The sequence below is a fragment of the Gasterosteus aculeatus genome, chromosome 13 (assembly GCF_964276395.1).
Source record: "Gasterosteus aculeatus chromosome 13, fGasAcu3.hap1.1, whole genome shotgun sequence".
NCBI lineage: Eukaryota > Metazoa > Chordata > Actinopteri > Perciformes > Gasterosteidae > Gasterosteus > Gasterosteus aculeatus.
Genome location: NC_135701.1, coordinates 13,493,158 through 13,516,251, shown reverse-complemented (window position 1 = coordinate 13,516,251; position 23,094 = coordinate 13,493,158). Strand labels below are relative to the sequence as shown.

Genomic DNA, 23,094 nt, shown 5'->3' with positions numbered 1-23,094 from the left:
GCAGTTTTGCATGAACCGAATGTTTTTTCCCCGGTTAACAAACACAACAAGAAAAGACACGTAACAAAGAGTGGGGGAAAAACGATTGTTAAGGAGGGACTAACAGGCATTTGATTTAGGCGGGATGACCGATGGATCAAGTAAAAAAAAGTCCTTTCCATTCACCGTCCAGTCCTAATGTAGAATATCCCAGTGTTTCTTACGCTAGAATGATTGTTTTTCAGGATTTCAATGGTTTCAGATCAAAGTAAATCTAAACATAGTTCAATCCTTTGCATGTTGTCTTTTTATTTACATGTGGTCTTTTCTGGCTGTTTATTTTATTGTTCTAGTACCAGGACTCTTCAAGTGATATGCAGATGTATTACCTTTTGTCAAACCTGTATATATACATATAACAAGCAGAAGGCTGTGGATAGTCTAGTTTCCTACAGTACAAACAACATATTGGCAAACATTGATCCTTGTTGACCTGTAACAAGTGTTCATGCTTGTTCCTGTGGAGACACTTTTCCAGATGTGTATTTGTGTTACATCCTGTCACAGGCTCTGTGTCTTTGTTGTCGTGTTTAATGTGGGATAATTGGCATTCACGGTTTCACAAATACATCTTTCACTTGGCTGCATTTTTCTTGAGGGTCTCAATACTGAATATAAAAAATAGAAATGCACTGATATAGTATAGAAACACATGCACACATTTGCTCATTCTGTATATACAGACAAACTTTACATAAGGATACGGACTGGAACTCTGACATCATTTACCACTTGACTGCGTTTAACATCCGTTTTCTCCTTCCAGCTCTTCATCTTCTCCGGTTTGGGCTGAAGTCAATGAATAACATAAACTGTTTCTGTCAGAGTGTCGTCAGCGTTTGAATTACACCGAGGGACTTTCCCTCCACTGCTTATGTGTGTTTGTGTCTGCATTTGCAGTGGTGTTCTCAAAGCAGGCTCGGGGGATTCTTCAGGACTTAAAACAAGACATCAGGTCCAACATTTCATAATGAAAGCTGAGTTTTGGGGGGGTTGGTGGGGATTGTCATCCCCCGCCCAAACGATATTGCTGCTTGGAGAGAAATACATGGTGGGAGAGAAGTCTTTATGTAACCAAACCCAGACCATCACAAAAGGTCAAACTAAACGAAAATCCCTTTCTTCTACAGGCGAACTCTTGAGTCAAGAACAAGGCCGCTCATGATTTCAACCTGTTTATATCTCTGTCTGCTTCTACTCCTGCAGGCCACAGCTCCATTATCTTTCAAACACTCACCAATTTCTTCTGTCTTCCATCTCTGCAGGCACAGAAATCGTGGATAGAAAGAGCATTCAGCAAGAGAGAATGTGTTCATATCATAGTGAGCGCCAAAGACCCCCATAGGTAAGTAATAATGAATGTGATGGAAATCCATTACGTAATGCCTTGCTTTGTTTGTATACCTGTAAATAACAAGGAATTTTTGTTTTTAATTATGGATGAAGGATCAAGAGTATTTTTTATCTCTATATATATCTAAATATATGTATTTACAATTAAGCTGCTGCGTTCTTCATGCAAGCTACAAACCCTTAAGACTGAGCCAATGTGTCCTCACGTGCAGTTATTATAAGGTCCGTGTTTCCCTGATGACCTTTTAGAACATGCCTCAAAGTAACATCGTGCTGGCCTCCATTTGCACCACAGTTAGATGCTCTACACTAATGAGCTAAAATAGTGACATTGCATAACCTCCACTGTGAAACTCGGGGCCAGGTCCTCATTTTAAAATGTTATTAATTCAAGCAAAACTCAAGATTGAGGCCACAGGCGAATGCTGCTTAGGGGTACAGTGAAAGTAGTTATTTAGATATTTAAGACCTTATACATGTAAATGTGAGAGTACTTGTACACGATGTACAAAATGGGATGTCGAGACACTTCTGCACTAATTATCTCAAACATATCTTCTCTTTCTGCTCCACGAAGTCACTCTTTCGTCAGAAAAGAGTCTCATTCCGCAGTATCGGTCCCCACACACACACTTATACACACACAAACACACTTATACTCACACAGGGCAGAGGGAGGCAAAAGTACCTTTGGTAAAAGATGACGATGACACCAAGTGACGTTCAAAGTGTCCTGACTTCCTTTCCTTCCACGGCTCCCACTCCTTCTTCCGAGGTTGAAACACAGAACATGAAAGCTGCATTCGGTACATCTGAATAAGCACTCGGGTAGGAAGTTAAATTCACGTGTCTGTCACTCTGCTACCTCCTGTAGTTACTGGAAGGGAGAAGGAGAGGAGGACATCAGGGAGCAGACAACAAAAAGAGACAGAACCAGGAAAAGATTGCAGGGACCTTCAGAGCCTCCTTCTCCTCTCCTCCCAATCAGGAGATGAAAGTCCGATGACAAGCTGTCTTTATCCTTGTCCACCTCTCACTGTTACGACAATAGCAGCTCTCAAGCTTTTTCTCACCATCTCTGTCACACTACCTCCCTCTACCTTTCTACCGCTATGTTTTTTTCTTTCTTGATGCTACAGCAGCTATTTTCTGTGAAGGACTGTCTTTATATACCAGCCGTACGCTACGTTCACGTGATACTTCTTAATGCTCAATGCTCAATTTTGTACTGATCTGATCTTTCTGCCTCAAACCTTCACAGTAATGTTCAAAGTGACCCATATCAGATTTGTTCTGTGTGAACGGATCTCTGCCTTAAAACGCCTCACATTGACCCAATTAATGCAACACACAAGAGGCACTGCCCTTTGGGCCAAAAATACACATCAGAGTTATTGGAGTCCATTCAAGCGACGTTTAAAGTAAATCATGCGGTCGCTCGGCCGTTGATCTGACAAACATCCGAATTAGGATAACTCACACTGAATGCCACTATGACATGTGATGTATGTGTTTGTGTCTGCTCCTTGCTAAGTGTTCATGTCTTAGGTTCAGTCTTCTCTGAAGAAACACAGGATTTTGCCACATTTACTAGTAATGTGAATGCAGCCTGACGCGCACTTTCCCCCTCCTCTCTCAGGTGCTGTTGTGGTCGTCTGATAGGTCAGCACGTGGGCTTGCCCCCGGGCATATCAACCAGTCAGAATGATAAGGCAGATCGTTTGGCTAAGAACGACAGCCTGTCAGAGAAGTGGTCGATCTGCAAACACACACAGCTCAGCCCCACTGATGCTTTCGGCACCATTGAGTTCCAGGGAGGAGGACACTCCAACAAAGCCATGGTGACTCTTCTGTTGTGTTGCGTTTTGTCAGTGTCCCTGTTGAAAATGTGTTTCTTGATAATAGTCTCGAGGCAAATACGAGCCGAACAACAAAAAATGCACACGTTTGCATGGAAACGTGTCAGGTTTTTGAATGGTTCAGTTTATTAGTGAGATGTATTAGTTATTAAGGAGTCAGAGTAGAATTGTGAAACGTGAGTTTCAGTTAGCTGATGCTGTGTGACAGAACACAGGTTTGGTCCAAATGGCCCAGTTCTTCCAGCTTTGCAAAAATGGTTGAATATATTTATGATTGGCATTTAAAACAGTTCATACATTGTCCGAATGAAAATTACATGTATGATAACCATGATGACGGACACACACAGCAGGTGTAGCTTTTAGGGAATTTGAAACGATGGAGGCTGCTGAATTATGTCTGATTTATTCACAGTGTTAAATAATTCATCCAGACACATGTCAGGCTGGGTGTCTGAGGCTGGATTCGATAGATTACCAGATGCTCTACATTGCATGTTTCCCAATCACAGCAAACATACTGTATGTTCAATACTGTTGTAGCTTTAAACATGTCTGCTGGTTCCTGCAATATTTTTCGATATTACAGTTTTGCCTTCACGTTCAATTGAATGAGAAGAAACCTTTGACCTGTTTACTGTACATGCGTGTGTTCCTGGTTGTGTTTATGTCCGAGGCACATGCAGACTCCCAAGTCGCCATGTGCCCCAGGTTGATGCCGCTGTGCTACTCTGTTCATCGCCGGACAAATGCCCCTCTGTTGTTCCAGTACGTGCGAGTGTCTTATGACACTAAGCCTGACCTGCTGCTGAGCCTGATGACCAAGGAGTGGCAGCTGGATCTGCCTAAGCTGCTCATCTCTGTCCACGGGGGCCTGCAGAACTTTGAATTACAGCCCAAACTCAAACAGGTTTTTGGCAAAGGGCTCATTAAGGCTGCCATGACAACAGGAGCCTGGATCTTCACTGGTGGAGTCAACACAGGTGAAGTACAGTACTTACACACACAAACTATAGGGAACAATTGTACTACATTGGTTTGAGTGTTTGTGTAAAAATGACTATGCATTGAAAAAATTATTATTAAGTGTAGCTTCACTTTATATTAAAAGGGTGTTCACTTGTGCGAGGAGTATGATGATTGCTTCCAGTTATCAACTATTTAATAACCACTTGTGAAGCAGCTCAGGCCTATGAAGATGTCAAGGGGTTATTTTAAGTATATTTTGAGTGCTCATTTATACTTACAGTGAGGGAGTGAGACCAGACAGGTGAAGGACATTGTCTGGGAGTCTAGACTGCGTATTTTATTGCTTGAAGCCAATGAAAAATGTTAGATTTAAACATAAAAGTGTATATTATTACGCATAGTGTATTTAAATCATGTAAAAATAATTGGACAGAAAGCAAAATAATTATACTTGAATTTGTTGTGTGACGATGGAGGAGGCAATAAAAGCCGACCGTGAATGTATACGATAGAACGAATGCTATTCCATTTAAAGCAACATATGACTGTCGCTATTAAAGGATTAAAGAATCAAAGGTTGTGGAGAAGATTTCTTTAAGACTCTTTTACCGAAAAACGAAAAGTCAAAAAAAGAAAGTCCTTTGAGAGGAACTGATAAGCTGGATGAATTTGGCCTAGAGGAGGATTTACTGTACAAGGAGCTCGGTAGACTGGATCTTGATCATAACAGGTGGAGAGTTGGTAATGTAAAGTCGGGAAAGAATCATTGTAAACCTCTGACAGCATCAAGATGAATGTTTAACAGTTCTTTTGACAAAATACACAATTGGTAGTTAATATAGTGACAAGTTGGCTGACAGACTGAGAGCACTTGGCCTGTGGATGTTTCTGAGCCTGATAAACTGCATCGCAGCAAGTCACAAACTTGGTAAATGATTTGCTCTGGAAGTGTAGCATATTGGAGGCTACCTAATATGTTTTATATTGCCGTGAATTGAATGGAAGACACATTTGTTTTGTAGTTTTGCCTTGTGACTTCTTTTCAATAGTGTGTCACTTTGTTCGCTGTTTTTGTTGTTCTTGGGTAGTTTCCAGGTTTACAAAATGAAAAGCATTTTTAGTTACCTTTGTTAAATGTATGATGCTTTAAATAAGAATGAGACAGAGGGAAATAAGTAATCTGGCACATACAGAAAATAATAAGTGAGGTTTGTGACACAATGGGTATAAAGAAAAGAAAGAGGGAGACTGTTAACTGGAGGTAGAGAATAACCAAATGTCAGCAGGAACGATGGCCTCCAGGTCTGACTGCTTCTTGTCTAAGGACAACAACTACAGGCCTGAGGTTACAACCCGTCTGTGTTTTAAGCTCTGTGTGTGTGTGTGTGTGTGTGTGTGTGTTTACACAATTGGCTGCCAACCCCTGCAGCCCTAACCCTGCATCTCATAGGTCTTGCTTATCTTTTACAGCTTATTTTCACATTATCTGAGTTTACAATGTGTATTGCTGACTGTTTTTTGTTTTTTTTTAATCTGTGCATAAACAGGAGTGATTCGCCATGTTGGTGATGCGCTGAAAGACCACGCTTCCAAGTCAAGGGGGAAGATCTGCACCATTGGCATTGCTCCGTGGGGCATCGTAGAAAATCAAGAGGATCTTGTTGGCAAAGATGTAAGTCTATGAAACAGACAGACATGTATGGAACAGTTTAATAGCGGGTGTTTGCTGGTTTGCATGAATCTATATGTGAAAAAGAATAATTAACAGCCACAGCCTGTAAATTTAACCATTTATTAACCGAGATGCTGAGTAAGCCAATCCAATCTGTGATGAACACTGCAGAACACATGCTGACTCATTGTCATCTCTGGGATATTATTATTTAATCTTATAGTTACAATCTTATCAGAATGTCTTACTGAACAAGTCAAGCGGAGCAGATTAATGTTGGTAGCTGAAATTAGCTAATTAGGTACTAGATCTATTTTTCCATGCTTGATTGGTCTCAACTGAAGGCCTAATGACCACATGGGTTTTTCTCACATTGTCAGGCCCTTCTCCAGTTGAACAAATCCAAGCCTCTGAGAAACTGATGAATCAATAGAATTATAAATGAAATCTGGTTTTAATTGTGGTAGTACAATACATGTGGAGTAGCTATTGAAATTCAATTCTCTTTTACATTTTTTGATTAACATAATTTGTTAAGAACTAAACACACATCTTTCATCACCCAGACAAAAGTGTCTGTCCTCAATTGTCGATTTTACATACAGAGGGTGAAATATCGTGACTTTCAGACCTAAGAATGGATGATATTCTTTATTTCTTTTTTTGTTTCCCGAATGACTTTCTGTCGACACCTAAAGAACACTTAAAAACATAAATCATGTTAAGAAAAGGTGTGTTATCAGTAAACCAAAGATACCTCCTTTGTCCAGTTGTCACATACCCTCTCCCAGATGTTTCTGTAACTGTAACATTTTATATGTCCCAGGTGGTGCGTCCATACCAGACCATGTCCAACCCCATGAGCAAGTTGACGGTTCTAAACAGTCTCCACTCCCACTTCATCCTGGCAGACAACGGCACCACTGGAAAGTACGGCGCTGAGGTCAAACTGCGACGTCAGCTTGAGAAACACATCTCCCTGCAGAAGATTAACACACGTGAGTGCAATTCACTGGTATGCAAGCAAAAGTCAACGTGTGATATACTTCATACAATAATGCCAAAACACAAAGGTAAACTGGCAGCTTGGGGCCTTCAACATTGTTATCTGCTTAAGAAAAGTGAGCGAAAGGAAAGGACGAAACGCGCTGTTCCTTTTAAAAAGGCGTTTTGAGAAAGTGGTTAAAGTAAACACAACAGGTCCGTTAAACATTAACCCGCAACTGGGCTGACATGAGACTTGAAACTGGACGGATGACACGAGACTGCATACGGAGCATATAGGCAACATTGTTTACACTTAAAATACCAATCGTATTTACTCAACTCAAGTCAACTCCATCTTACTTTCCAGTAAACTGATTTATAAGAACCGATATTTAACCGAGATGCTAAGAGTAGAAGAGATGTGTTGCAGTGTGCAATAAATTGACAACACACTGACAATGTAATCATTGGTTTTATTAGTGGACCCACTGTGGGTTAATCAAGCTCAAAGTCTATTCTGTGTTTGCAACCAAACTAAAATTATCATTACCTTCTTTATACTGAAGACATGCTGTCAGACGGCGTATTTTTAGCAAGCTTTGATATAATTCCATGAGCCTTTTTTTTTACTTTGTCTTTTAAAGCTTCTTGACAGCTCTAGATGACATCTTTTCTCAAATGAACTTGCTTGAGAATTATTGTCTTCTTGTTCGGTGTGCCGCGCAAAGCCAACATTTGTAACAAGTAGAGACGAACCGATCGGCACATGGTTAACAACTGCATGTGTACATTTACACAAAAATGTACTGCGGACACAACCGATAAGTTGTGTTTTGTAAACACACCTAATCAGATGTTTTTATTTTAACATGGTACACTGGAGGATTTTAAAACCAGCAGGTCAGCATAACGTATATCTATATTTCTATTAATGAAACTCAGAATAATCTCCCCCTATGATGTATGTTGTGCAGCTCTCCATCTGTCATTCTAGGAATTATTCTACCAAAAGTCATATTACGCTCATAAAAAAGCAGCTGCAGTGTATTTGAACTCTTGAGTGTGCGGGACGCAGGTGTTTATGTATTGCGTGTACTGTATATGCATTTGTGTACGTACATGCACGTGTTTTTTTCTTTGTGTAGAGTGTTCATGCGCCGCTGAATCCTTGACACATTTATTTCTCCATTTTCAATTCCCACATTACCTTTAATTAGAAACCGTTTGCATGAATACAAATGCACTCTCTCTCACACATATGGTCAAAAACAACAACAGAAGCACACACAAACCTTCTTGAATCGCTTTAAACTAGGGGTGTAACAATTCATTCGCTGAATCGATTAATCGATTTATATTTCTGCGATCCAACTGAATCGATCTGTGCTCCGCAAATCGGCATTCCGGACGACATATATATCGATTACAAATTGATTGAAATGGTACATAATCGATTGTATCGATACTTGGAAACTGCACATTGGATTTAAGCACAAAAACGGTGTGGATGCGTGTTTGTTTGTTTGTTTTTTAGCACTTTAGACCCGTTAAACGTTACTCGATTCAGTCTGCCTGTCTGTGATGTCATCAGTGCGCAGCGGCAGCCGCGCGAAACTCGGAACAACAACAAAACACAGCGTGGAGGAGACGACTGCGAGCGAGACATTTACAAACCAACTTATCGATCCAGTGCGTGGAAACATTTTGGCTTTTGCAAACACGGAGGTGTTCTAAATAAGTCGCTCGCTGTTTGTAGAATATGTAGAAGACAAACAAAAAAACACGGAAACACAACGAATCTTTCCGGCCATCTACTAAGGCGCCGTGGGATTAAACAACGCCGACAGTCAGGACCTCTAGCAGCGTCACCGCTGCAGCAGGTAACTCCAGCTCTGCAGACACCTCAGGCCTCGCCAGCACCAAACTCAACATCACAGTAACATTTGCCAAGTTTGTCTGTAAAGACATGCGACCCTACAATGTGGTTGAAAATCCGGGGTTCTGTAAATAGATCCAAACATTGTGTAATTATTGTGTAATGTTTACATTGAAAATGGCACTTGATTCAAATAAAAGGTTAATACATTTGCCATTGATTGATTTCCTTACAAGAAACAACAGGGATCTCGGAAACTTTCCCTGCACTGTCCAATAAAGTTACTGAATCGATTTCAAGTCACTGAATCAAATCGAATCGAATCGTTCTAAATTAACCCAGATCGTCCATGAATCGAATCGGCAACCATGAATCGCGTTACACCCCTACTTTAAACACAGGTATTAATAGCCTCTTGTTACCTTTGTTCTCCACCTAAAGGCTTTTCATAATACATTTCCTCAGCGTTTGGGGGACATGAATGCACACATTTGAACATCAATGCTTATTTGAAAAAGTTTGTCTGTAGAGAAATGTTTGGAATGGATATATGGTTACATGGTGTTGGTGCATTCATGGTGTTACCAGTGTCAAGCGAAATATCCCTCAAATTGTACCTTCGTTGACAACAAAACTTTTTTTCACTTCCACCACTATGATGATGTTAGATGACACATTTTTAAAAGGGTGTATTAAATGTCACTTGACATGATGTCACTTTATTTCTTTACCAACCACTGCCGTATTTATCCTAAACCATTGAGTCGAGATATTTAGGAAATGTCCTACGGGGTGTTAGTGTACACAAAGGTACTTCCTCCTTGTTCATCATCCGGTCATGTGACTTATGGCCTTCCCTTTGTCATCCTATGCCTGGACTCATACAAAAGGGGCTGGGAAGGCAAAGGGACGCCCAGTCGTCATACTAGCATCCAACCATCCGTATGACGGAAATGTGCTGCCCCCTCCCTGTTTTATCTATCATTTAGCATACATATAAATATAGATCCAGATATTCAAAAAAATCAAGCTGACTGCGTGTTCTGTTTATCTGCTCTCATAGCACAGAGCTGCCACACTAAGCGTGAGCATGATTTAGTATCTGACCTGAGTCAAGGCTAATTTTGTGGTCAGGGACAGACGGTTATGGGTTCCTGGGTCAGAGGCAAGGCGGAGAAGTCCAAGCAGGAAGGGTAAACGCAGGGAAACAGCTTAGAGGGTAAACGTGTACATTTACACAGAAACAGTAAGGATTGCAACAAAAAAACACACATGCAATGAGAGGATATTTACCCATAGTTAAAATATTTCATTTAGTCATTTAAGCTGTTTTGACAAAAAAACATTTAAAATGACCATTTTATCAGGACAGAGTCTGGAAGACGTTCAAATCGGAGGGCAAAACGAATCAAATTATTTCAAGCCCTTACAGACACTCGCACTCAACCACTTACCAGGTGACGTCAGTCCCTGAGGGTTCAGGGGGGATTATTGGGGCTGACAGGAGAGGAGGGGCAGAGCTGGTGTGGTGGGAGAAGCTGAGAAGTGCTGAGAAGTTCGGGAGCTAAAAAACATTTAGATAATTAAACTTATCGAAATTAAATAATTATTCATGTTTGCATGGCTGGGAAATTTGGGGATAATTTTAAGTGTCCTAACCTGGAAATTCCACCAGCACAGCTGCAACCCTGAAATTGTGATTACTGTATGTGTCTGCGTAATAAACGGTACCCTGCTGTGTATCTCCCCCTTAATCATTCATCTCCCAAGGGTTGGCAGACAAGGAGCATTTCGTCATTTGATTACTTGTCCACGGTCAAGTCAAGTGCATACATTTCCCTAAAAGCATGTCTCCCGAGGGATCGAAGAGTAGCCTGAGATCCTGTCATGGAAAGGAGGATAAAGAAAGTAAAAAGGAAAAAACAGTTTGGATTGAATGGCTTGGGATGTGGACTATGGACCACATATAACCAATAGCTTTTCGTTTTTTTATCTAAAAATACAGTCACACACACTGCGCACAAACACAAGATGAAAGAAGTGTGGTCAATAGATATGTGTAATCTCCCCCTGTGGTATTTTTTGTGATGTCTGGGCAATCCTGTAGCTAATCCTACTGTGCCTGTGTGCAACGGCAATCGCCATGTAAGTGTATATGCTGTAGCAATCAAATTGGCTCCCCGATACAACACCGTTTTTTAAATGTTTGAGTCAACTGCATAACAAACATGTGTTTGGGTCTGACTACACTCATAGACATAGTTTAGGCCCGACTATGCTCTAGATAAAGCTTTTATATTGCAAACAATGCCTTAACAAACCTTCCAGATCATGATATTGTTACTGATCCCTGGCTGCATTTTGAGTTCCTTTTGCCAATTTTTATACATGGTCAATTGGCATATTGCAGCTTTTCCGTAACAAGTTATGGCAGCACCATCGGCACTCGTCAAATCTCATCATTGTAGCACGGTTGGGCCTTTCCTAAACCTCGTCCCACAACCTCGACTGTATATTTAATGTTGTGTAAAATGTGTCGCCTCATGGGTTTTAAGCCCACCTCAGTGAAATGGGAGAGAATTGAGAGGACAGCTCATGTTGCTGGTAAACAAAATAAATGGCTTCAGACAGGGAACTTGGGTTGGGAGGCTATAAATGTGGTGGATGGACGAGAGCGAGTGCGTTCACACGCTAGAGTAAATACTCAGCGCTGTGCTCCGCACGCCTCTCTTGTGACTTGTCCAGCCAGACGTGGTCGGAGATGCAAATGAGCCTGGATAACCGTGAAAAGGATTCAGCTTAAGCAGCAGAGCACAGCTCTGCCCCGATGTAAACAGAGGGACAGAACGTTTGGCCAGCGTTAATGGAAATTGTGTACAAATTGTTCATTTAAAAGTGCGTTAGGACACTTATTTTCTATTTGACCCATCCTTAGCATCCCTGGAAGCTACCAGACATTGTCGAAGTCAAAAATCAATGAAATAATTGGCACCATGCCCCTCAGCCACTGCACAGCTCTTTTGACACGTCTCCCTGTGGCTATAATGCTTCAATCACACACCTGTCTCAGCGAGATGACAAGCAAAAAGAGGAAGAAAGGAGAGTGAGAAAATGAATAAACAGAAAAGAGCCATCGAGTGTGAGCCGAGGGACAGGAGGATAATACCGAGCGCAAAAAAAGTGTGATGTAGCTGCTGGGGAGGATGCAGGTAGTGAGATGACGTATTACACTGAAACACTAGGACGAAATATTGAAAAGGCAGCAACGTCAACACATCTATTCATTTGCCCTCTTAAAATTGAACAAGAAATAAATCCTGTATCCTGAATCCTGTTTCTTATTCACTCACACATTGCTGTCTTTTTGCGCATGCAAAAACCTTGAATTGGATGTACATGCCAGGACCAAAGAGGAACGCAAGTTATTCATTTGGTATTCAAGTTTAGATCGCAGGAATACATTGGATTTTCGAATAGGTATTTTTTGTATTGAATGTGTGTGTAGGTGTAGGCTCATTTCCTTTTTAACTCTGTGTCTGCTGTGTAACCTTCATTGATATAGTGCAGTTTTCATTCAGCACAGCGGAGGTCAAATGTAAAGTAGCTCTGGTAATTGAATGAAGAGACCATACGGCAGATTGACCATGACGTGGAGCAGCACATACAGAAGAGGTCATACTATTATTATTAGTACATGGGAAGTCCAAAGGTTGGAAATACCCTCAACCACCTAAATGCCTGAACAAACTCAACATTCTCACAAATAGTTTATAATATCTCCCCTTTCTTACGCTGTATAACTTTGTGACCAATTGAATTACTTGGTGGCTCGCAATATTGAACACATATCAAAAAGCTTCCTTTTAAGTTTGAATCTGGCTCAGAGACGTATTCAAAATAGCAGGAAAGATTAGTCAAGCTTATACATTGTGCTTTGAAAAAAGAATATTTGAAAGGCATTTAGATGTGGACACTATACACACCGCGAGTCATAAAACTGTAAATACAATACAAACGTACAGTAATATGAAAGTCCCCTAGCCGGTGGTCTTGATCCAAGCGATGCTGCTGACTGTTTAATCCAGTGGGGCTCAGCGGACTCCGTTGGAGCGGCTCGGTAGATGAAATATTTAGGCTTGTGAGAAGCGTACGGGGACATTAAAAGTCATCAAGATCAAGGTCTCTTTGTGCACAAATGGACACAAAACAGACAACCATGACACACACACCTGTGGTGGAGAGATAAGAGAGCCAGGTAGTGGGTCAGATACAAGACTTCTGCTGCTAACTAGAAACACAGCTTGCCCCCTCATGAGAAAACCCCTTCACCTTCCTGAGAGAATCTTTCATGAAGGTTCCTTTTAGAAACTTATGTAAGAGGTTTCCCCGAGGAAACTCTGTGAGAGCTTCTACAGAGAAAACGTTTAGTTTCACCCTCAAAAAGAACCCAGCAAGGGGTTCTTTTCTATCTTAGAAGGGATTTTATATTAAACCTTAAAGGGTTGGGACTGATGTGGTTAATTACAATTGTTTGAACCTAGAAACATATTTACAACCAACTAACAAATCAAAGCATTCTTCTTCATGAATATTCCTTCCACAAAAGCGTGGTCACATGCCAGAGCACAAATCGATCCTTCAAACCCAATTACCTACATAGTACTAAGTGTGTTACACTGATCAATAGCACCATTCGGGATTCTTTCTCTTTGGCCCGCGTCCTCGGTAATGCCACAACTTGACTGCTGATAACAAAGATAGGCAAAGATAACCACCCACTTACTTTAGCACACCTCCTCCAGTCATGCTGATACAAATTTAAATCATGCAAGGACAAACTTGCAGACACCCGCACACACCCACGCACACAGAGACACACACTCGCAGAGGATGAGTCATCGCTGGATCCTTAATTAGGACCATTTAAGCATGTTACGTGCGTCTTTCTTACAGGCTCCTCTTTCCCTCCTTCTTTTTGTCCTGACTTCCTCGTTTTCCAGACTGGATATTACAGAAATATGTGGCGCCGCGGACGTCATCGACCACCCCTCTCCTCCCTTTCTGCCTCTGCTTGTTCACTCTGATTTCCCTCCTGGTAGATAAGAAGTGGGACGCACCACAGGGTTAAAATTATGTATGTTACAGAAACAAGGGAGGGAGCAGGGGTGTGCGATTGTGTTATCTGATGCGTTGGAGTGTGTGAATGTCCGTGGGAAGTCAAGACGAAGGGGTCGAAAGGCCAAATGTGTAGAGAGAGACAGTACCCCGTGTACAGGGTGTAATGTGTAGCGTGTACACATTACACACTATACACGGGGTACAAGTATCCTCAGAATATATATATATATAATGTATTTCATATATGTGTGTGTGTATAACAGTTTGCCTGCTGGCCAGTCCCTTAATAGATTGAGAAATGCAAAAAAACAGTAACACTTGTCGTTAAAATCACCCAACAGATTAACCGACGTGAATTCTCAACGCCACGTTCAAGATTCATCACTTTGATAATATTTACAGCTCATTTTTCACCGCCTCATTTTGTATGAACCGCCCACCGGTCTGCGCTCACCATGTGCTTTGGGCTGAGAACCGAAATAACGAGGGCCGACAAGGAGAACTTCAAGGTCAGGAAACGGTTGGAGGGCGGGTGGCACAGTGTTGCGGCAGTGATTTAGCTTAGATGAATACCTTCTAGGTTGTTACACTAGCAACCAAGTGTGTGCATGGTATATTTCCTAGAGTGAAACAAAAACAAATATATATATATATGGAGGATACATCTAAATATATATCCTCCATTTATGGAGTCTCACCTCAACTTTTGATTAGACAACACAAAGAAGAATTGATTGATGCCACATTGGGAGTAATAAGGAGATTTAAAACCACACATACATTTTCACTGCTGTGAAAAGGAATTGCATCTTCAATAAATCCTCTAGAGGAAAGTTTGGTGGAAGCAGCAGTTGGCAGAGTGTTAACATTTCTACAGTATGTATAGGGATTCAATTCTCAGTTAATCTCCCAGGAACATTACTGGATTTTGGTAGTTTTTTTGTGTGAGTCACAATTGGAATTCAGGTATTAGATCATGTTCATGAATAAAAAAACAACTCTTAATAAATACATGATACCGCAAATGTCTTCAAAACAAAAAAGAGTATTTTTCTCCAAACAGCATTTATCATTGAATTATCTCAATTGTAACTTATGTCTGGTTAAACTTTAATTTTACGTCACTATTATTAATATTACCATTATTTTGGTGTTGAAGGCCACTCAAATGAGTAAAAAAAAAGAAGAATGTTTTTCTGTGGAACAGAACAACTTCAGTTCAAATGAACGTGTTGCCATGTTCATACACCAGAGTTCCCACACGAGTGAATACAGCTGAAGCTCTTTCATAAAAATGAAAAAAGAACTGCATGGGAGGTCAAAAGCAATCATGAAATATTTTTGTTTAGTCAAGCAAAAGGGTGTGAGTGTGTGTGAGTGTGTGTGAGTGTGTGTGTGTGTGTGTGTGTGTGTGTGTGTGTGTGTTTTCGTTCTACCAATTACATCCATGACACAGCTGTGCTTTCCTCCTCATCTGCTCCTCAGCTGAACAATAATCCGCTTTGGATACTACCAGGCTGCCTTCAGAGCTCGCCAGTCATCAATACCAATGCTTAGAACGACAACCGCAAGCAAAAATATGCATCCAAAAGAAATGGGAGAATGAGATACAAAATGCCAGTTATTAATCTGCTTCACACACATTTAGCCCTGTTGCTCTATGGTCCCATGATGTGTGGTGACACACACTTGTTTTGCCTCTTTTCAGTAGCATGGCCCTTAAAATGTTCCTCTTATGTAACTGTCTCCGGTGCAAGGACGCACAGCGCTGTGCGAGGCAAAGCGTAATGGTGGTGGTGCATGCTTCTGAATGCATACGGGGGGCTCAGGAGGTCCTGTGTGTATATGAGCATACAGTATGTAAGCACACATCTGCATACGCTCGTCTGCCTGCGTCTCCGAGAGGCGCTTTTTCTCCAGTGTGAATTATGCAGAGCGGGATGAGGGTGCAGGGTGGGGAAGATCCAGCAGTTACACGGCTTTTGAATTAGAAAAGTCAAAACACCCGTCTGAGAACACTAGCTCATGATGCAGAACAGCCGGGGGTGGAGGAGAACAAAGTGTCTTTAGAAAGATCTACTGGAAGTGAGACAAAAATCAGGAAGGGGAAGGATGAACGAAGCAGGGTCTAGGAAGTGGATTGAACTGAGACCCCTAAAAAGAGAAAGAACCCGCGTGGTTTGAGAGAATTGGACTCTGGGGTTTATTGTGGCTTAAAGTCAACGTGTAGTGGTATGATGAGAAATACAGTTCGGAAAGGAAACGAGAAGCGAAAAGGGAAATATTACAAGCAGGAAATTCCTTTTAGAGTTTAGAGAATGCCATATCTACAGTAGCTTCTCCTGTATATAATCTCACCATGTGCTGCTAATTATACAGTTACCCTAAATAGACAATGAGTCTTTTTTGTGTTGAACAGTAGGGGGTTTATCACTGAATGTCTCACCCCATTATACGCACGCACACACAGACACACACAGACACAAACACACAATTCCTTCCCACAGAACCACAAAACAAAGGGACAAAGTGGGCTGCTTATTTTTGGTACGAGTGCTTTTTAAAAAACCTCTCTACCATAATTAGGAAGCCCGTTACGAGACATCACAAGGTTCAAATATACACCTTGGCAACACGTTTGGGCATATTTTCTTCTATTTAGAGAGCTAATCTTGCTGGTGTAACTAAACGTATCTGTTTAAACTTTTTTCTGTCCCATTTCTGTATTGTTCATCCCTGTTTTCCTTTCTGCAATAACGCTCATCACTTCCTAACACCAATCGCGTGTTTTTATGTGCAGGTATTGGTCAGGGTGTGCCGGTGGTGGCTCTGATCGTAGAGGGAGGCCCGAATGTTATCTCCATTGTGCTGGAGTACCTCAGGGACACCCCTCCCGTCCCTGTGGTGGTGTGTGATGGCAGCGGCAGGGCCTCAGACATCTTGGCTTTTGGACACAAATACTCTGAAGAAGGAGGGTATGCGCTCACATGTGCACATTATGCTGTAGTCCAATCCAATATCAAGTTACATGTTAAGGTAAACCTGCAGAATCACATCTCAGATCTCCAGTCAACCTTGGTTTCACTTACCGACAAACTAATCTAATTTGCCCCCCCCCCTCACTTTTTTTATTCTCCATCCTCCATCCAAACCCTTTTCCTGACCTGCTCTTTTTTCCACTGGATCTTTGCAGCATAATTAACGAGTCTCTAAGAGACCAGTTGCTGGTGACCATCCAGAAGACCTTCACCTACAGCCGCACACAGGCCCAACATCTGTTCATCATTCTCATGGAGTGCATGAAGAAGAAGGAGCTGGTGAGTGTCCCTCTCATAAATGTTCACGTGCACATGCCAGTAGACACACATGTACTATATATATATATATCGAGATATATATATATATATTGATATGTAGTGTGTCAGCTATATATGTAGATGCAGATAAAGCAAACAAGAGCAGTACCAAAAACTAAGGAGCTGACACCAATCTCTCTCTCTCACACACACATACACACACACACACTATTAAACCACCAATGAATATCACTATTCACCAAACTTGGATTATCTGTATGAAAAAGCTAAAAAATGAAAGATATGTGAAGGAGGAATAAATGGATTAATTATTTGGAGCGTGCACATCCTGACACTTGTATTAAAGTATTAACCCTGGTTTTATGAACGATTTTGGTTTTATGTCATTTTAAGTGCATGTAAATATATTCAGATTATCTTTGGAGCCAATTGGCCTCCACCTTGAGAGTCTTTCCCCTCCGGATAGGTCCCACTCCCTCACATTAAACCGACCCCTTGAGTGTAGCGGTGACATTTATGTCTATGTGTATACATTTTTATTATAGTACATTTAATCAGAGTAGCTGCGGCCATGTGACTTTCTGGCCTCTTCATTCTATATAGCATACACACACATTGTGATTGAAAGTGTGCACCACAACAGTACATGCAAACACCCACATATTTTTACAGTGAAATGAAATGGTGCAGCACATCCGTGGCGATGCAAACAAACTGTGGGCAGCTTTTACTGTCTCTCAGTTGTGCAACATCACTAACTTATTTACCACTTGGTTGCTCTCGCTTCATCTCACTTTGAATGTAGTGTTCAATGTCTTTTGTAGGGTAAGGGAATATTTGGCAGATCCGTAATGTTGGTACAGCTGGCAGCCAGTGGCCTTTTGCAAGTACGTTTGGAATTAACATCGCACCACCACCTAAGTCTTATTTTATTACCCGTGCTGAGCTACAATCCAGTTTAGAATATTGAAACACAATGGCTGGACAGTTTAAATTAAGTTATATATATAGGGTTTGAATATATATATACACATATATATATATATATATTCAAACCCTACAAAGCGTTGGGTTTGCACAGTCTGCCCCTCTCTCGGCCCACAGACTTTTAATGTTATGCGGCCGACTATCAACCAGGGCAGACTGTCCTCAGTGCTCTGCGCGGTGACGTTGACAACCATTTATGTTGTAGAAAACAATATTCTTTTCCAATGTTGTGATTAATAACTTCATTCTGTGTTTCACTCAACATAGCAACTGTCGGAAAACAAGTCACAGAAAATTAAACACTCTCAAAAACATGCACATAGTATTTTGCAGGCAGCCCAGCGTTGGTCATGGTTGTGCAGCGTGTAAGGGGATTGATTGTGGTGCCTGTGGGGTTCCAGTGACGACTGATGCTTCTTCTGAATAGAATACAGCAGAGCAGAACAATGTGTGAACATGTTCAGCAGGAACAGCTGTACAAGCCAGATAATCTAATGCTGCCTCTCTCTCTGAATCTAAAGAACAGTTACTGCTACTATAATGAACCGATCACTGAAAGAACTGTGTTTATATTCCAGTACTCAGAACGCTACAGATTTAAGTGTTTATGCATATGTGATTGGACAAGATGAATTGTAAGGGAGTGAAGAATACCGTAATCTGAGGGTGAGAGGGTTCCCATTGAGTCACGCAAAACTGAAGTACTATTATCTCCGAATGCAAAAAATAAAAGTTAGACCACATTTGGTCTGCGGGAGAAAGGTGATTATCGTCCGCATGTGTTCACATTACTTATCCTGTTTCTTGTATCCATTCAATGTGACCATTTCACATACATTTAAACCAGCACACCGGAGGTACTACAAGCTGCGTGTGAAGCAGTGACTTAAAATATCAGCAAGGCCTGTCGTCATGAGGCTCTTAATGTTGTCGCTGTTGACGTGTGTGAATCCAATTACGGTCCAATTAAGAGGGAAGTGCCTCATTCTATCTTCCCATTTCTCACTCTCTGCTCCCATTTCTTCATCTGTGATTGGGGGAGGGCCGTTACAAGATTGCTTGGTAGGAATAATCGCCTGTAGAATTGTCCTTATGTGTTTAATTTGGATTAAATATTCAGGAGAACGGGTGGGAGGAAAATGAGGAGAAGGAAAGTGTAACTTGTCAATGGATCAGGAGAGAGATGGAGGGACAGACGTAGGAAAAGAGGGGAAAGTGGGCAGGAGATGAAAAAGAGAAGGAAAACAAAACGTACATTAGAGAGTTTGAGCTGTGAACAGAAATATTCTAGAAGAGAGACAATTTCTTGAATGATTAACCGCGGGGCAGTTTATCAGTTTAAAATGTCATGGCTACAGAGAAACGCGTGTCTGGCTTTTCTCAGCTTTGGTTGTCCTGCTTACCCTCTCCAGCGTTTATTCCAGAATTTAATCAAAAATTAATCTAAATATTTAATGCTCAAATCCAGACAGATGAAACCGTTAGCAGAACGTTCATAGATCTGAACTGCTAACCATTTTAAATGCACGGGCTGCCGGGGAGGCTTTGGAAACCTCGTGGATTAAATGAGTGCATGTGGGGGGGTCGGGTACAGTATTCATATGTAGCAGCATGAGCAGGGTCTTCGTCGGTTAAATGAAGATGAATGTTTTCCAATCAGCTGGGCTCACGGCAGTGTGAAGAGCAGCTTTCTGATCCTCTTCTGAGCTCGTAGCTTAGCGTTTCTATAGATGTGGGAATCCTTCAACACAACCCAGTTATTGAAAAGATTCTCATTTTCTTTCTTCATTTTTTTATATCCTCAATTTGTCGACTCCAAATCTTCCTCCTCCTGTCTTCCTGTGCGTCAAACAGGCTTCCTCTTTTCCGCTGTCTCATGTCTTTCTCCCCGACCCCTAAACGCACCTGTCTCCCTCTCTGTCTCCCTCTCTGTCTCCCTCGGTCTTTTCCTCTCTCCTCTCGTCTTGTCAGAAGAGAAATGTTGTAACAGACACAAATTAGTTCCCTGTCTCCTGCAGGTTGAACCCTGAGGGGACAGTAGTCGTTGTTGAGGCCAGAATACATTCAGAATGTTAGTATGTATTGAACGAACACATAGAAAATGTAGTTGGATGGGTGAGTTTATGCCTTTAGTACAAGAATACGACAAAGCCGTGTCCACCTTTTCAACGACTGTTTGCTGACTGTAAGCACTTGAGAGCACCTCTGCTTGAAGAAGAGGATAAAAGAAAGTCGGTCTGTTTAGCCTTTGCACAAACCTGATGATTGAATTGAATTGATGACACTGTGTAATTGTTGAGATGAAATGCGCAACCTTGCGTTGTCATGGCAGTTGTGTGTCCATTGTGGAGCCCGTGTGATAACAGGTAGCATATTTCTGCAGGGTCACCTTGGAGGTGTGATTGGGGGAAGGGAAAAGGCAGGAAGAATTAAGGAGGAAGCAGGCAGAGGAGAGGGCGGGAGTCGTGGGGGGGCACGCCGATGGGAGGGTGTTGTTAGATTAGCCGTTGTAGGTCGGGGGCAGAAAGATGATGGGTGGAAGAAAGGAGTGGAGATCAAGCCTGGAGAGAGAGGGAAGAATAGAAGCAAAGGCTGACATCTTCAATAATCATCATATGTCTTCTATCACATCCATCTTTTGGCCTGAAGGCAGCCATGGGCCGTATTTGTGTGTGTGTGTGTGTGTGTGTGTGTGTGTGTGTGTGGAGGGGGGGCTCTCCATTATGCTATAATGATAACTATAGGATATAATGAACAAGTGGAAAGGACAGGCCTCTGTCCTGATTAGTTGAAATTAGGTTCACTCGTGAGCACAACTTTATGAAAGGTTATTTCTTGCACTGATATTGTTAGACAATGACAGCTTTGCGATCATTGTACACTCACACAGGACCAACAAACTAATCTTAAACGTACTATCATAACACGCACGCACACACTTGGCTAGATCATAGTATTACATATGTGTTCAGCAGATGGCTCCCTAAATGTGTTGTTAACGTCCATTAGAGTAAAGGCTACGATGCATTCTAGCAAATAGTAATGCAGCCACTGGCTGCACCATTCAAACACTCAAACACAACCACACACACACACGCACACAATAGCTCAACTCATAGAAGCACATGAACCTATTGCACACTGCCCCAGCGACTCATTGGTGTCTCCGCTCATGAAGTCCTCAATCGATACCTTCACATCCCATTGCACTCCTATTTCACCGGGAGAAAGACCCTTCGATTATACGGGCTGATGGGAACCGTCACACACACCCACCTAGATGCTCCCCTCAGTAGGGATTAAAAACCTCCACCGATCTTGTTCATTAGAAATGGGCTCAACAAATTCTGCAGAGAAGGCAATGAGTAGACAATCTGAGTCTTAGCGGGGAGGGTCTCTGCAAAATTAAGGGGAAAAAGAAATCCAGTGCAACTGCAAATGTCTGTGTGAGAGGAAATTTTGCTCGCAGATTAGAGGACCCTTAAACATTTACAATAAAAACCTTATTTGGTCAAGCTAGTTTGCGCCCAAGGTTATCTACGCCCGCATTTTCACAATGACACAATCATTGCCAGAATGTCATCAGCATACGATGTACAAATGATGAATGTGCACACATAAAATATGCTCTAAATCTTCAATGCAAATGACTTAAGTGCATTTAGATTGTGTGAACAGAGAGGGAGATAGAGGCAGAAAGAGAAGCGTCAGCCCACAACATTGCAGCTATGCACCAGGGGAAAGCAGCAGCAGCAGCAGCAGCAGCAGTGGCTGCAGATTCCCAGAGCTCCACAGAATGAAGCCATTTAGAGGGGGGGAGATGGGAAGGGAGATGGGCGGCAGGAAAGAGAGGGAGGTGGGAGGAGGTTGATGGGTGGAGGGAAGGGATTAGAGGAGTAGGTCGTCTGGAATTCAGAACACGCGTATTCTCTTATACGACATCCACAAGGTGCCCTTTGCGCATACAAGCATGTAAGCCCACACACACTCTCATGGGTGTGCATGCAAGCTATCATTTTACACAGACAAAACGTCCAGAAAAGATGCCCCATTTTTCAGATTTTCCTCTCAACGGGTTTGGGCTTTCATTATAGCAAAAATAAAAAATGCAGCTAAAAGACATGTCGGACTAAACAGACAAAGATGGATGAAGGCCGCAGTGTAAAATCCCCAAAATGTTTGACACAGCAAAGAGAAAAGGAGCAAAATGATATTTAATAGTGGAAAGCATTGCAAGGTCAAATTTGTATTTGTTTGCTCTCTTTGTTTTGTTTTTACTCTCGTTCCACTCGGTTGCCTTCGGACAGGAGCAGAGGCTCAGCTATACAATATCTCTCTTCTCCTGTGGCTCAGCATTTTTAGTTAAGCTATTTTTAAGAAAAGGGACTTTATTTGTTAGTCTGTAAGTCTTGACCCATCAATCACATACAAGTACCTTTTTCTCATTCGTTCTCTCCGGGTCTGCCTCTTCTTTCTTTGTCTCTCTTTTCTCTCTTGTCGTCTCTCAGATAACAGTTTTCCGGATGGGGTCGGAGGGTCATCAGGACATTGACCTTGCCATCCTCACAGCATTACTAAAAGGTGGGTGTGTGCATTCATATGCGTGTGCTGGAGCACAAATGTACAGTATTGTTAACTGTCTTCCTCCGGTAATGTTGTTATTTTGACGTTTCATTATCTGAATGGAGGGTGAAATTGTTTCAGGAAGCATTCCTCTCACTGTCCCAGTTTGGGTGCACGTTCAAAGCACACAAATATGTTTTTATTTTTGTAGTTCATAGCTCAAAGAAACACAGCGGTAAATAGGTAATGTTATGGACAAGGGACAATAGTCGAAGGCAAGCAAATAGAGCTATCTAGACGTACCAGCTTGGTTTTCCCCTCAACATCTCACACTGCAACACATTGATTAATCAG

The 23,094-nt window shown here is 41.8% G+C and overlaps 1 protein-coding gene across 13 annotated transcripts in view; it reads left to right on the top strand.

Annotated features, from left to right (window-relative positions):
* trpm3 (transient receptor potential cation channel, subfamily M, member 3) overlaps nt 1-23,094 on the top strand; it is a 103,156-nt gene that overhangs the window by 49,144 nt on the left and 30,918 nt on the right. For all 13 annotated transcript variants that reach the window (XR_013452059.1, XM_040194845.2, XM_040194836.2 and 10 more), the window contains exons 2-9: nt 1,305-1,384; nt 3,032-3,233; nt 4,021-4,234; nt 5,768-5,892; nt 6,719-6,890; nt 16,674-16,848; nt 17,067-17,190; nt 22,686-22,758. Coding sequence is in view for 12 of the 13 variants with exons in the window: in XM_040194845.2 (XP_040050779.2) it covers nt 1,305-1,384; nt 3,032-3,233; nt 4,021-4,234; nt 5,768-5,892; nt 6,719-6,890; nt 16,674-16,848; nt 17,067-17,190; nt 22,686-22,758 (1,165 nt within the window). In the remaining variant the exon portion in view is untranslated. The remainder of the gene's footprint in view (nt 1-1,304; nt 1,385-3,031; nt 3,234-4,020; nt 4,235-5,767; nt 5,893-6,718; nt 6,891-16,673; nt 16,849-17,066; nt 17,191-22,685; nt 22,759-23,094) is intronic.